The sequence below is a fragment of the Phacochoerus africanus genome, chromosome 5 (genome assembly GCF_016906955.1).
Source record: "Phacochoerus africanus isolate WHEZ1 chromosome 5, ROS_Pafr_v1, whole genome shotgun sequence".
NCBI classification, from domain to species: Eukaryota; Metazoa; Chordata; class Mammalia; order Artiodactyla; family Suidae; genus Phacochoerus; species Phacochoerus africanus.
In genome coordinates this window covers 90,847,299-90,863,395 of record NC_062548.1, presented here as the reverse complement: position 1 = coordinate 90,863,395, position 16,097 = coordinate 90,847,299, and the positions used below count along the sequence as shown (strand labels likewise).

The 16,097-nt window shown below is 39.1% G+C and overlaps 1 protein-coding gene across 1 annotated transcript in view; it reads left to right on the top strand.

Annotated features, from left to right (window-relative positions):
• EML6 (EMAP like 6) overlaps positions 1 to 16,097 on the top strand; it is a 290,302-nt gene that overhangs the window by 128,654 nt on the left and 145,551 nt on the right. Inside the window, exons 2-4 of the mRNA XM_047782077.1 lie at positions 5,971 to 6,130; positions 9,937 to 10,035; positions 12,924 to 12,992. Coding sequence (XP_047638033.1) covers positions 5,971 to 6,130; positions 9,937 to 10,035; positions 12,924 to 12,992 — 328 coding nt within the window. The remainder of the gene's footprint in view (positions 1 to 5,970; positions 6,131 to 9,936; positions 10,036 to 12,923; positions 12,993 to 16,097) is intronic.

Sequence of the window (16,097 nt, the reverse complement as noted above, 5' to 3'; positions counted from 1 at the left end):
TCTCAATTTAGAAAGGGAGTCAATTTTGAACATTTTAACATTGTGATGCTGCTGTTGTGGCCATAATAATTTACAAAATTAGTGATGTATGTGCAAGTTTTTTTTTTTTTTAGCAAAGCAGAGATTGGGGTTTATGGGCTCACAGATGGGACACAGACATAAAATATAAGCAAGTGGTATGGATACTTCCAGTCACAGAAGGAATCACAACACTGCGCTATGGTAAAGAAGACTGTGGGAAGCTCACAGTGGACCAGATTTTCAGTATAGTGATGGTATTTTCCACTTCTGTAATTTCTCTATGGACAAACACAGCAGTTGGCCATTTCTGGTGAAATGTTATCAGAAGGAATTCAGGAGACATCATAATTTCTATCATGGCCCCTTAATAGGATAAGAAGACCTACCCTCCTTTAATCTGTAGGTTGGTCTAAAGGCATTACTGAGGGGTAGCTGCTTAGGTTCAGGGCATCTCTGTGGAAGGAGCAAAGAGCAGTTTTGAAGTGGGCAGTAGGGGGCCAATTTGGAATCTGTATCTATATCTGTCATTTAAATTCTTCTGAACTAAAATTCCAAATATGACTTGGGATTAGATGAAAGCAGGCCCTATGCACAATGACTTTGTGAAATTCTTTTATTCCTCTATGCAGAGAAGTACGAAAAAGGGAATAGATACCTTAAGGGTAGCTTCAAACCTGCTCATTAAATAAATGCTTCTGTAACTGCACCATTATCAATACCTTATATGCAGTGTGCTCTTGCAAATTCAGTGACTAAGGTTTGCTAGGTTCCCCCACCCTCTTATGAAGTTTAAAAAGTGCTGCTGAAACGATATGACACATTTAAAAGAAAAGTAAATGCCACTTGACTCTGTTCTAAAATATACACAGACGTGGTCATTCTATTACCCAGGTGGAAGGAGTTGAAGTTCCTGGGAAGCCGGTGGGAAAATGGCAAGGTGAATAGAGATGGCTGTCTGTTCACCCTATTCTTGCCATGGATGTGAATAAACAGGAACATCATGAGTTATTCTAAGCAATATTGTTGCATGCAAACCAGAGAAGTGAGGTCAGAGACACTTGGCTTATAAAAGGACACATAGATAACTTTGTAAAGCAGGAATTTGTGTAAATGGGATATCATAGGCTGGGAAGACATGGTTTATTGAACAGTGTAAAGAAACTTCTAGCCAAAAATTTCCAATGTGCACTTTTTAGTAAATGTGATAAATTTATGGGCTCTGATATGAATAGAAAAGATTAATAAAAACCAGAATAAAAATACTCTAAATCTGGAGTTCCCGTCATGGCTCAGCTGTAATGAACCCAATTACTATCCATGAGGAAGCGGATTCAATCCCTGGCCTCGCTCAGTGGGTTAAGGATCTGGCATTGCCATGAGCTGCCATGTAGGTTGTAGACAAGGCTCAGATCCCGCATTGCTGTGGCTGTGGCGTAGGCTGGCAGCTGAAGCTCATTCGACCCCTAGCCTGAAACTTCCATATGCTGCAGGTGCAGCCCTGAAAAAAGACAAAAAAAAATTCAAATCCATGAATTGAAAAGAATAATAAAAAAACAATAAAAGCACTTTAAATCCATAATGGAATGTTTCTGGGTCACACTGCTAATTGAGGAACGTAGACTGATAAACTATTCTGAAGACCTCTCTAAAGGTTTATTGAAAGCTATTTCATTTTTCCCCTCATTCAAGAAATGAGAAAAGTCAGGAATCATGAAAATATAGTAAGAACAATTGCCTGGAATAGCATTTTTTTTAAAATTCTTGGTAATTCAGAAGCTCAGAAATCTACCAAGTATCTCAAGATTTTAATTAGAAGCTATAATCATAGGAAAAGAGTTTCATTGTGTCTCTTGAAAGTGTCTCTGGCCATCTAGGGGAAACGTGCTCATTCCTCCTTATCTTCCAGTCCTGCGTAGAACCTGTTGCCTGTAGCAGGGGGAGAGGGGATACGGCAGCCAGGATTGCTGACCTCATTCACTCCCTTTTCAGCAAGCACTTTGTTCATGCTTACTCTGCCATGATGTTCCAGAAACCAAGCAGAGTGATGGAAACAGCCCCTGCCCTCATGGAACAGGCAGTCTAGCCAAATCCTCTTCTTCATAGCCCTTGGGACTTCAGCCACAGTGCTAACCTGAGGCGTCTCTTTGGTGGAGACTAAGGTGGAAGTAGGGCCGTCTTTTCCAGGATCAGGCTCATAAGCTTCAAACTCTAATGCTACCCACCTCTGTGAGTTATGAACCCAGTTGCCTAAGTGAAGAACAGTCAAGTTTGACATGCTCAAGCTTCTCCTGAGCCTCAAACACCCTAAACCGTTCTCTCTCTCCCTTTAATATCTTTTGACTCATCCTCTCCATCCCCTCTACTCCTGTCTTACCTCAGGTTTTCTCACTTAATCTCTAACTGCTCTCTCTATGCCCGCTCCTAAGAGCCCTTACCCATCTGTACTGCCCACTGGCCCTCTCTGAAAACATGAAACTGTTTATGTTGTGTCCTGCTAATAATTGTCAGTGGTACCCTAACTTCCTAACCTGCGTAAAAGGGCTTTCAAGGCTGCCCTGGCCAGCCTGTTACTTGTGTACATGTCTGTTCTTCCTTTTCAGGTGGCTTCTTGAAAGAGGGGTGTTGTGTATTCTGTTTTATGTGTCTGTGGCACTGCACCTGACATTTCATAGGTCCTTAGATAAAGTTTTGTTGAGTGTATCACGGAATGCATGAACTAAACTATACCAAGGGGCAAACGGTTTCATAGATTGCTTCCATCCACTAGTTTAATGAAACAAAGATGGTGCTCTACAATCTACCTGCAGTTTTCTAGGACATCTAGACACTGTCAAGTAAGTACTAGAGATAATCCAGCAGAAGTGATATTGAGAGGGTGCTTTTATTGATCATGTCCCACCAATCCTGAATGCTAAAGTGTTCTACAACCTTAAAATGTTTTAAAGCCGCTAACATTATCCTCTTGTGAAAAAACTACCTCTTTGTATGTGTTTTCTTTTTATCTTACTCCTTATAAAGATCCCTGAGAATATATTTTTCAGCAAACGCTTGTAAGATGGCCAACCTAGACTCGGGGCACCCAGGCGTTTCTCATCCCAGCCCATCCTCCCCTCACCCATCCCTCAGGACTCACCTTCTCTCCCACCACAGCTGAAACCACAAAGTCACCTGCACCTTGTTTGCTTCCCCGGGAAACCCCACACTCTCCCATCCAGACCTGGCCCTACCCAGGCCCGTGGGCTCCCTGGTGGAGTTAGTAAGAGGAGCACATTTCCTATCCGAGGGGCTTGGCTGAAGAGGCTTGCTCATGGCCTCGGTGCTGGCTGGCAGTTGGGCTGAGTCGGAAAGATAAGCAGTGACCTGAGGCTGTGCTTCAGGGGGAAGACCTGAGCAAAAGGTACCAATGGCCTCCTGGCATGAATTCTAGACACCGTGCTGTTGGTGGGAGGAACAGCTGACCCTGAGGATGCACAGCGAAAGGGTGCATTCAGGTTAGTGCAACCTTGGACCTGGGCAGGTGCTGGATTGGGCCCCAGAAAATGGTCACTGCCTGGGGTGCTTCCTCCTCCTGAAAGACTTTTGGCTGCCAGCATGCATTTCACTCCCAGGTTCTGGCCTCAGGCAGTCTGGCCCCTGCACAGCTTTTGGGGGCAAAGACAGGTCCCCAATACCTACCTAGCCAGATCCCTGAGGTGAGTGCCCTGTACTGTGATTGGAGGAGGGAACTTAAGGGAGTACAGGTGAGGCAAATTAGGGTTTGCTTGACAGGTGGTGTGAGCCAGGCTCCTTCCCCCGTGAAGAGTCCTCGCTGGCATCCAGAGCACCCTGGTGTTTCTCATCCCAGGTCTCCTCTGCCTCCGCAGAACTATCGCCAGCCTGTGAGGTGCAGTTGCTTCTGGGAAGAGTTATGGGGGCCCAAGCACTTGAGGCCTGATTCCTCTGAGCCACCCTCACCCCTCAGCACTCCCAGCTCATCCTCTTTCTGCTCCTCCATTTGGACCCTCACTCACTCCTGACCCTGCAGATCTCACCCTGTGGGCCCCTCCAACCGCACCCTCTTTGCCTAAAAAGAAAAAAACCCGGTGAAGCATCCAACCTCGTCGGGAGAGAGCAAATGGAGCAGACCTTTGGCTAAGGAGGTAGTACAGAGACTGAAGACCTGTGGCATGGGGGCATGGGGAACCCCCCAGGGTGACTGCACCCTGGCACCAGGGTACAAGGGCCTGGGATGGACGACAACGGTGAGGAAAGGGAGCCAGCCCTCAGGGGCCTGTGCAAAAGACGGTACTAGGTTTGGTGGGAAACCCAGGAAGTGAGAACTGTGGGATGAGAAACACCTGGACAGCATACAGGGCTTGGTGGCTACAGAATTTGGGGGGACTACATGGAGCCAAGCAGGAACCAAAAAGTAGTTTGTTTTTGAAAGGAACACCCATATATCCATAGAAACACGTTCGTTGTATCTATCTGATGCCAGTTACACAAAGTAATGATGATAATGAAACTTGTATTGAGTGCTTATTCTAGGGCAGATACTGTGCTAAATGCTCTATATTCATTATATTGTGTATTTTCATATATTATCTCCATTTTTTTGATGAGGAACCTGAGGCAAAAAAAGTAATATGTCCAAAGAACCAAAGGTAGTGAAGGGCAGCCAATGTGCAAATCCAGATGTGATTTCAGAGCATATGTTCCTATCAAAAACAAGCTGAAAGTTGAAAACGAAAAAAAAATTCTACATTACCTGTTAGCTGTGTAAACAGATGTTGAAATTGAAAAGGAAAAAAAATTATTTTGTTTATTGTGTCAACAGAGTCATCTGCTAGTTTTTCATATAGGCAGTGTGCTCTGGTTTTGTATTTTTTTGTTGTTGTTTTGTTTTGTTTTGTTTTTTGTCTTTTTGCCATTTCTTGAGCTGCTCCCACGGCATATGGAGGTTTCCGGGCTAGGGGTCAAATCAGAGCTGTAGCTGCTGGCCTATGCCAGAGCCAGAACCACAGCAACGCGGGATCCTAGCCGCTTCTGCGAACTACACCACAGATCACGGCAACGCCGGATCCTTAACCCATTGAGCAAGGCTGGAGATCAAACCCACAACCTTATGGTTCCTTGTCGGATTCGTTAACCACTGAGCCACGACGCAAACTCCCTGGTTTTGTTTTTGAAATTCCCAACAACTATTTTTAGAAAGGCACAACTTGTTAACACAATGAGTTTAAACCATCAGAGTGATTTCCTATCTAGGAATAATAATGATTACGTTTCCTCCTCTTGACTGCAACAGATTCCTTGAAATTCTACTTGGCATTTGACAAAGTTTTATTTTGATTGGAGTACAGACTCAGGGAAAATTCTACACGAGCCACAAGCATAGTAATTTGTGGTTTTCTTAGTATCACAGTGATTTATGTAAAATAGAAATTTTCACTTAGAATGCATCATCTATGGCAACAGAGACAAAAACAACCCTTATCTCTGAGACCCTTCCATGCTTTGAAATCCTATTGAGATTCTTAGGCGGGCAGGTTTAATTCTGAGAAGTGCACTTTCTCCTGGCAATAGCATTTTTTTTTTCCAAATTAAAGTCAAATCTAACTTGAAAACTGAGTACTATTTTCAAAACTAGTAAGTAAATATCATGATATAAGGCAATTATAGAATAAAGAAGGTTTTTCTAATCACAGAATTATAATGTGTTTGATTTGGTGACCAAATGTAGTAAGATCAGATAAAATTATTGTTAAACTGTGCTAAGCCTCTCTGCCAAAGTTGAACATTTCTTTTTAGACCAATTGGCTAATTAATTACTTTGGGGACAGTTTGGACTCTTTCTCTTGGAATTATCTTGTTAGATGATAAAAATGAGAAATGCGGATAAAAATAATCAATATTTTTCTTAACTTTGTTCAGTAGGAAGATGTGAAAAGAGGCATTTTTCTTTTTCAGCCTTGCCTTACACCCAGATAAAACTCTTGTTGCAACTGGCCAAGTTGGGAAGGAACCATATATATGTATATGGGATTCCTATAATGTCCAGACTGTGTCTATTCTTAAAGATGTCCACACACATGGAGTGGCCTGCCTGGCTTTCGATTCAGATGGACAGGTATGTATCTTTTTCCATTTTCACTTTCTTTGGGGACTTCTTACACGTCACCTAGAATTATAATGTGCATAGCCTATAGCTGAGAAAGTCTATCAACCGTTGCTGTCTCCTCTTGTCAGCCTCCTAGAATCCTCACTTGCTTGGTCCTTTTCCAAGCTCATGGCACCAGCTTTGGATAAGAACTGGTTTTGGTACCCCAGTCTCACCATCTGCTTAAGAAGCCCCCAGAAAGGAAGTTGTGAATTCATGTTTATTGGGTCCGTGGTAACTCAGCGATTCTACTTTGTCTTCTAATGTTAGATTTCCGTTTGGAATACAATTAGAATACAAACTGGACCAAACCCTTTTCACAGACCTCAAGCTATGTTGTCCCCTTGATTTCAGGAGACAACATCACCTTCTAACAGTTCATTGAGAAAATTCACTTTGATCTTTAACTTTGAGATGACTTTTAACTCTTCCTCCCTACCCACTCCGCCCAATTCAAGCAGTCGCTGATTTGTGTGCATTTATTAGTTTCTTTATAGTAACTCTTACATTCATTCTCTCCACCACCATCCTTTATGTTCCAAATCTGTGTCATGTATGACAATTTATATAACCTCCTAACTGGTCTCCTCACAGCCAATATCTTGTTAATGCATTTCACTACCTGAAAAAGTAACCAAGCATTGTCTAAAGACAACAGGAACTTGGAGTGCCGCCTGAATGAAGTCCACACTTTGTGGCTGTGTATTCCAGGCTAACCAGCATTCTGGCCTCCTCTTTGCTATTCCCATGCAGTCAAATTGGACAAGTCATTGAGATTCCCCTGTTAGATGTGGAACTTGTCCACCTCCAGACCCTTTCTCATGCTACCCTCTCCTCCAGTGGTGCTCTGCTCACCCTCTTTGCCCCTTAAAGTGACTCATTCTTCCAAGACACTTCAAAGGTCTTCAGGAAGCCTTCCAAGTCTCCTCCGCCAACAAGTGTCTCTCTTTCCTTGGTTTTCTAGCAAACTTGAGAGAAATGACTTGTAATGTGTTATGAATATCAATTATATCTTAGTTTGAAAAATACATTATAGAGAAGGGAAAAGAAACATAGAGGCCTCATTCCTGGCTCCCCCTGCACTCACCTCCTCACTAAGGCTGTGTCTTTTTTCCCTAGCCTTCTCCCATATTCCTAGGACACCTCCCTCTGTCCCTTTCACCCTTCATATTTATGCCAGTTAATTCCTTCAGTCTGTTTTCTGGTAAATTTCACAAGTTACTTAGCTAAGTCCCTATTGTGGAAGGCCTTATGAAATTATTCCTAGAAGATTGATTGAACAAGCTGAGAGTTTATGGGTCATGCAGCAGATGATAGGACTGGAGCTGGTTTGAGTGTTCTTTTGTTGTTTGTTTGTTTTTGCTTTTTAGGGCCACACCTACAGCATATGGAAATTCTTGGGCTAGTGGTTGAATCAGAGCTACAGCTGCAGGCCTGTACCACAGCTACAGCAGTGAGGGAGCCAGGCTGCCTCTGCGACCCATGCCTCAACTCATGGCAACACCAGATCCTTAACCCACTGAGCAAGGCCAGGGATTGAAGCCACATCGTCACTTTTTATTTGTATTAAAAAAAAATTTTTTTTTGGCCACACCTATAGCATGTGGAAGTCCCCAGGCCAGGGATCGAACCTGCACCACAGCAGCAGCCTAAGGCACTGAAATGAGAACACTGGATTCTTAACTCACTGCTTCACAGGAGAACTCCTGAGTCGTTTTTAAACAGTTAACATTTACTTGGTGTTTTCTGCTCTTTTGAAAAAGTAGTGATCATTCTATTCATTTTTCTTTCTAGAACTAGATTCAGTACATATGTAGACCCCTGGTATCTATGTTTGAACTACTCTATAATCCCATCCAGCCTAGTCAGGATAATGCATAAATTCCATCCAGGAGAAATCCCTGGATAGTGGCATTTATTCAGATTTGCAGTTATTGACTTCCTGACTAAATTGAATGAAAGTGTCAGAATGCATACCCATGTACCAGTGTAAATGAACGCTTAGAAGTTAATTTACATGCACATCCTCTTATCTGATTTTGTTTTTCTAGCAAACATTCTTCATGAGAATTTATTCTGAAGCATCACAAGAAAAAACGTAATACAGCAGGGAGAAATCAATCCAGCTATAGCTTTTTTGTCCATGTTATTTTGTGTTAGAATCTTAGCTAATGTTTTAGGTTCCATTTTGAAGGTGGAGGTAGGGGTGGACTGCATGGTACTTTGTCAACTGTCAGTTGAGAAAAATAACCTCCTGTTTGCTGTGATGGATTTCATGGCTTGTTGATGCCTATTGCTTCAGATCTGCCTTTTTCCTTGGACAGAGTTCCCTGAAATTGAGTGATATTTAGAAAATGACAAATGGCCCATCACCTCACAAGCTACAAAAGGCAAAAGAAATGCTTTTAAGGTAGCAATGAGGCCTGTCATACAAAATAGATTTCCTTTGGATTTTTCCTCAATCTTTTTCACATTTCTCATGTGGCTTTTACTTTAGTGCCCATATTTCTGTTGACTGCCTTTTCTACATAAGAGAAAAGAAAAAATAAGCTGAATGAAATTCACCCACTTTAAATTTTCATATATAGATAAAGATACAACCATATCTTACAATCATTTCCATTGCTGGAACCCTCAATTGAAAATCACAGCAAAGACCTCTTTTCATTAAGGGCACATTTTAAAACCTCAAACTATGTATATTTTTAATACTAAAAATTCCTAGCAGAAACCACTGATAGTAAAGAAACCTGAGTAATGTCGGCATAACAATACATTATACATTTAGCCATATCTGGCTATTATTGCACTAGATGCACAGATATGCTTGGTGAAATACACAAGCTCACATACTTTTACTTGGCCAATAATTATGTATAAAACCCTTTGGCTTACATTACTTCACTGATCCATGCAACAATACCACTTTGTAGACCCCCCCAAAAATTTTTTACACTCATTTTGCAGTTGAAAAAACTGAGGAGTCAATTTTCTAAGTTCTTATGTCTATGTACTCATAAAGTCAAAAGAGAAGCCAAATCTACTCCCAGCCCAGACCCCTGCCTATTATATAGCACTCTTTCCTTAGAGTGGTATGCTGCTGGAAAGCTCTGAATTTGGTGTCCCGAGTATGCATTTTGACACTGTTGACTTTGTATATACTCAGGTGTTGTATTTTCTTTTGCCTTTGAGGACTAGTTCTGATCTGACTCCAAAGAATTTATACTGGAAGGTGAAGTACCAAATTATTTTTACTAAAATTATACATCCTTCTGTAGTCACTTCAAATGTTTGTGAAATTTTGAGAATTAAAAAGAATGAAAATAATGTTCATTTATGGTATTTCTTCTCCACGTGTTTGTCAAACCCTTTCATTTTAACAGTCTGACGAAGCTTTTAGACCATAGAATGCTGGACTCTTAAAATCACATTAAGATCTTAAAAATTTTAAGCCCTGCCTTTAAGTTCTGTTCCTGTGATTTCCACTGATTAATCAAAGCCTTCATGAGATTCTGCTCATATATTTCCTATATTTAAGAAGGACAGATTGTTTATAGGTTTCAGGTTGTTGCAATTTTAGTATATGCTAATGGAACAATATCTATTGTGATATCTTCAATTTTGGAATCAAGATGGATTTTTGAGAAATCATTTTTTTTTCATAAGAAATTCAAGGACTGGCCCAAAGTAGGTAATAAGAACCACTTAGTGAAAGCATGGATAATGTGAAATCTTCCTATCATTTTTAGGTGTTAAATTATTGTTCTTATGCTTAGCGTTTAGCCTCTGTGGGATTGGATGCCAAAAACACAGTCTGCATTTGGGACTGGAGAAAGGGAAAACTTCTGGCTTCAGCCACTGGCCACTCCGACCGGGTAAGAAGACCTCGTTATATCAAGACATGCAGGTTTCATTACTGTAGGGCAGCTGCAATAGGGAATCTCAAAGTGGTACTATTTCTTTTTTTTAATGATTTTATTTTTTCCATTATAGTTTGTTTATAGTGTTCTGTCAATTTTCTACTGTACAGCACAGTTGTACAGTTTTTTTTTTATTTAATGATTATTTTTTTCCATTATAGCTGGGTTACAGTGTTCTGTCAGTTTTCTACTGTGCAGCAAGGTGACCCAGTCATACATACATATATATATTCTTTTTTTGACATTATCCTCCATCATGCCCCATCATAAGTGACTAGATATAATTCCCAATGCTGTACGGTAGGATCTCATTATTTATCCATTCCAAAGGCAATAGGTTGCATTTATTAACCCCAAATTCCCAGTCCATCCCACTCCCTCCCCCTCCCCCTCGGCAACCACAAGTCTGTTCTCCAAGTCCATGAGTTTCTTTTCTGTGGAAAGGTTCATTTGTGCTGTATATTAGATTCCAGATATAGGTGATTCGTATGGTATTTGTCTTTCTCTTTCTGACTTACTTCACTTAGTATGAGAGTCTCTAGTTCCATCCATATTGTTGCACATGGCATTATTTTGTTCTTGCATTGTTTTTTAAAGTAAATTTGCCACATGGAGATTTTCCCTTCCATATTCAACTTAAAAATTTGGTGTTTATAAAAATTAATTTATGATTAGTAGCTATATTAGGATGATCTCTTCTGGTGATCAGATGCTTTATTTAAATTGTTACTGCTTTTCATAGGCAAAACAAGTTTTTGATACTGGCATTTGGCATTTAGGATGCAAACAGACTTGAATTTGAAATTATGTGTATCATTTAGGTGTATTCATTTAGAAATGGAAATAGTTGTTAGAAAATAATATTCACAAAAATATGTTTACAAGTGTATACATTTGAATTTCAAATGAATGTAATGACAACTATATGATTTTTTTGTTATGTTTGAGAACTTGAAATGTCAATTGTGGCCTGCTTACCATTCACATTCAAGTGAGTGTGATCAGAAATGGTAATTCCATATAGTCATAGCTGGCAAAATAGGATAGGAAGCAGACGCGTGTATTACCTGGTCAGAAATCTATTTCTCTAGTGTCTGTCTGGCATAATTAAAATAAATTTGGCAACTTTATTATCCCGATTGCCTAATTTTAAAAAATGAATTTGCATGACTGTTTTACATTGATTCCTAGTTGTTCTGTATTTCTGAACAGTATAACTCCATGCAGAATGAGGATCTAATTAAATATTAAATTCACTGCCTCTTGCTTGATGTGAATTCTAACAAATTTTTTTTTTATGTGAATGGCACATTTGTCTAGGGAGACTTGTCATTTTAAGGGGGCCGCATACTTGTTGATGCACATTTGGGCAAATTGTATTTGAGGATTAAGTCCTCTGAAAGTCCAGGAGTGACCAGCAATGGAACTTTAGTGTTGGAAAAGGCCTGGCACCCAAATGGCTCCCACCCCTGGCTACACATAAGAGTCCCCTCAGCAGATTTTACAGCACCATAACGCTGAGGCTTTACCTCTAGATATTGCTATTAACTTGGTACTTAATGAGCAGGTTGAAAGTATTTGTGGTATTTGAATTTTAGATATTACTATTTATTTTCATTATATCTTCTAAAGTAAGTTGAATTGGACTGGATCAAACTCATGACTTTCCTATTGTCTTGTTATTGTACTGTACACTTTCTTGATAAGAGTAAATTGTGAAAAGTACAATGCTATCTAGTGAGAACTCTAATTTTAAGAGCCTAAAATGTTTTAATGAACTACCACTTTTAGAACACTGTTCTCCCAGACCCAATAATTTGTATTATGCAGAGTTTTGTTCTTTATTATTGATGCCAGTATGAATTATTATTGGCTGCTCACAAGCAAAAGCTTATTTTCAAGATAATTTTAATAGCTAAAATACTTACTCCCTAGCACTAATTTGTATAATGAGTGCTTTATAGCCTTCAAAATGATTGTACACATATTATCTTAATTGACCTCACAACAGAACTCAGGTGGTGTCATTCATTTTTGAGAAGATGAGGTTAAGGTTAGAGATGCTAAGACTTGCCTGAGCTCACATAGCTAAAATGGGCACTTGGATCTTTGGTACTTTTTACCAAATTTCCTTTCTTCTGTGCTCTTTCTGTAGTCCCTAATTGTTCCCATCTACCTAACCAAAAGTTACAGGGCCTCCTTCTGTCTCTGTTGATTGGAACAATAGCTCATTCCTATGTGAAGAGAAGTTGACAGCCTGAGCTCTTTTTGTAGTCCAGACTCTGCCTCTGACAATTGATCTTTCTTTCTATTAGAGATTCACAGAATGTTGTCCATGGACCACCTGCCTCAGAATCTCTTGTGATGTGTTTAAATATGCAGGCGCCTGGACCCAATTTCAGATCCACTTGATCAGAATCTCTCATGTAGGCTGGGGGAATATGCACTTTAAACAACTGCCATTCTTATTTTCATTGTGAAGCTATCTCAGAAGTGTTTTATTTGAATTGTGGAGAACCAGTGAAAATTTGATCAAAAAATTATCCTAAATCGTCACAATTTGTTTACCCTGGATAGACAGAGTTAAATATATGACACCAGTTTGTTCTCAGTGATGGTGATTAATTATTACTTCTTTATTCAGGCCTAGGGTATGTAGGCACATGGTGATAAAAAGTGTATTAGCAATTCCTGACTCAGCTCCAAAGCCAAATCCCCCATTCATGCAGGTAACATTGTGTTCTGAGTTGTTAGTGGACAATCTTGGCAATTGGACAGTATCTGAAAGAAGACAAAAACACATGAATGATCAACAGAGCAACTTTTAATCTTTTTTTAAACAGATTTTTGACATTTCCTGGGATCCATATCAGCCAAACAGAGTGGTTAGCTGTGGAGTAAAACATATTAAGGTAAAGTAGTTAATTTTTTAAAAACTTTCAGCACCTTCTATGAAAATAATTTTATATGTGTGTGTATATATATATGTATAATATATATGTTATTTGGTATTGAGAAACTACTAGACTTCACGTTTTCCCCCCTTAAATTTAGAGACTTCTTATTTGCTTCTCTGATTCTAAAGCCAGCCAACATCAGTTGATAGGCTCTCAGAAATGCAGTGCAACAATAATCAAGTGAAGTGCTCAGCAGGCAGCTAGAAAGAAAAGTTTATGTTAATTAAATATTACATGGAAGGCTCACAATACTTTTAGGATTGAATGTTTAAAAACCATTCTGATTTTAACTTTATGAATTGTTTTTACATTGTGATGAATATTTACACATATTGCATGCCAAAACTCTGACATGTTGGTATGTTCTCTGAGAAAAAGTGCCATGTTGTTTTGGGCATAGAAGGAGAGAGAGGCATAGCACAAACCTACCTGGGCCTTTGGTTTTTAATGCCTCTGTCTCCCTGTAGACAATATAGCCCGGAATACTGCTAGTGGCCCAGCACCTGCCTCTACTTGCTTCGCTCTATTTTGTTAAACAGGTAGCAAAATTAACACCATCAACATCCTTTGCTCCAATGGAGCAAAAATGTCTCCTGGGCCCTGGGATATGGCCCAGTATGTTCTGTCTATAGATTTGTAGATAATATAAGTTTAAGGCCATTAATAAAAGAATATAAGGATCACTTGCTTAAATAGAGCATGCATGGATCTCTGCTGCTACAAACTCCTCAACCAACTCCTCCTGTTTCTCACTTCTTTTTTGTTCTTCTTTTAATCTAGTTTTTCATGATCCCTCCCATTATTCGTACTAAATGGTTACAAAAGGATAGATACTAAACTGCTCAGAAGTAAATATAACAAGAATTATGCAAGACTTAAATACTATTAGGAGTTCCTAATGTGGCACAGTGGACGAAGGATCTGGAATTGTCTTTGCAGTGGCTTGAGTTACTGCTGAGGTGCATGTTTGATCCCTGGCACAGGAACTTTCATATGCTGTGGTTGCAGCCCCCCCCCCAAAAAGATATTATAAAACTTTACAGAGGAATGTAAAAGAAGCCTTGAGAAAATAGATAACTTTGATTCTGGACTTGAAGTCTAAAAATTATAAGTGCATCATTTATCTCCAAATTAATTTGTATTTATTATAAGTTAAGTTAGAATCTTTATTATAAGTTCTGTTGTTATCTGACAACATTTCCCTTTAAATTATTCTAAGTTATTCTGGAAGGATAAAGGAGTGCAAATAACCAAGAATTTTGAGATAAAAAAAGAATAGTGAAGAGGAATATGCCCTATTATTTAGAAAAGCATATTATGAAGTTTCAGAAATTAAAATGGTATGAGACTCGGGTAGGGATAAATAAACACCAACTAAAAAGAAACAAAGCTGGGAAACAGACTTTAATATATATGACAATTTAGAATTTAAAAATTGTATCTCTGACAAGTAAGCACTAGAACAATTTATTATTCTTGTTGTATGTTATTACTGCCTACCATGTACTAAAAGAAATTAATTATGAATTAAAAAGTTAAATGTTATAAACAACATATAAAATAGCTAGAGGAATGTATAAAGTAAATCTTTACTCTCAAGGTGGAGAAAGGCCTTTCTAAATGTAAAAGCAAAGAAAGAAACCATAAAGATGTTGACACAATAATCAATAAATAGTCTATAATAAGGGAGTTTTCTTTGAGCCAGGCTGAGGATTAGCCCAGGAGGGCAGTTTCCACGAAGGAAGAAAGAACTCTGGAGAAACGTGGTTTTCAGTACAGTTTTATATTTTTGTCTGAACAAAGACCATACATACATCAAACATGACAGGGGTATAATCCTTCAACGTTTCAACAGAGATGCATAGCTACAGATTAGTACATATACAGAGAGTCAGCGTGACCTTGGCATCTGGGAAGGGAACATTTTCTTTAAAGGAGTAGTAGCATGGGTGTCATAGGAAGAGAGACATTCATCCCTATCCTCAAAAAGGACATTCTTTATTCCTGGAAAATGCATTCTTTTCTTTAATGGTTAAAGCAGATGTACAATGTATGCTTGACAGGCCGTAAGTCAGGCCGTTCTAGTTGACATAAAGCTCAGGCCAAATCATATGTAAGCCAGAATGGCTGTCCCCTACCCTGATGGGTGAAAATTTCTTCCATCAAAGGATAATATTATATATTCAACTATATAAATACTAAAATATTCTGTCTACCTTCTCCTTACTCCCTAGAAGTTAGAGGCAGACCACAAACTAGCAAAGTATAAGTAGCAAACATGGAATGTTGGCTTGTTCTTGAAATGCAAAGACCTCTAGCAAAGCTATAGAATGGATAAAGAATATCAACAATATTTCTGTTTTTGTCAGTTGTCTGCTAATAGACACATGAAAACACTAAATCTCATTAATACTTAAGGAATATATATTTTAAAATAACAAAATGATGATTAAAATGTACCTGGTATTGGGAAAGATTTTGTGAATGAACGCTCTCAAACCTTGCTAGTGGAGGGGTAGAGGAGTATGGTTTTTCAGTCCAGAAATTTGGCATTATCTGTCAATAGCCTTAGGAATGTTGATATCCTTGAACCAGTCATTTCATCCCAATTTTAGTGTAGGTGCCAAAGCGACACAGTCAGTAATTTCTTATTTTGTAATTTATCCCAAGGAAATTCTTCAGAGTGTGAACTAAGCATGGGTTCATTGCTAAATAAGTTATCAATAGCAAATAAAACCAAACAAAAGACGTGAACCACCTAGCTGCCCTGAGGTGATTAAATATGGTACATCCATATGAAGAAATACTGTGCAATCATTATAATCATGTTTTTGGAGATTATTTAATGTTATTAGACATATTTAAGATCTATTTGCAGTCTATTTATTGGTGAGATAAATTTGTGACTTTGTATATTTTAAAGATATACTCTTGGAGTTCCCATCATGGCTTAATGGTTAACGAATCCGACTAGGAACCATGAGGTTGCGGGTTCAATCCCTGGCCTTGCTCAGTGGGTTAAGGATCCGGCGTTGCCGTGAGCTGTGGTGTAGGTTGCAG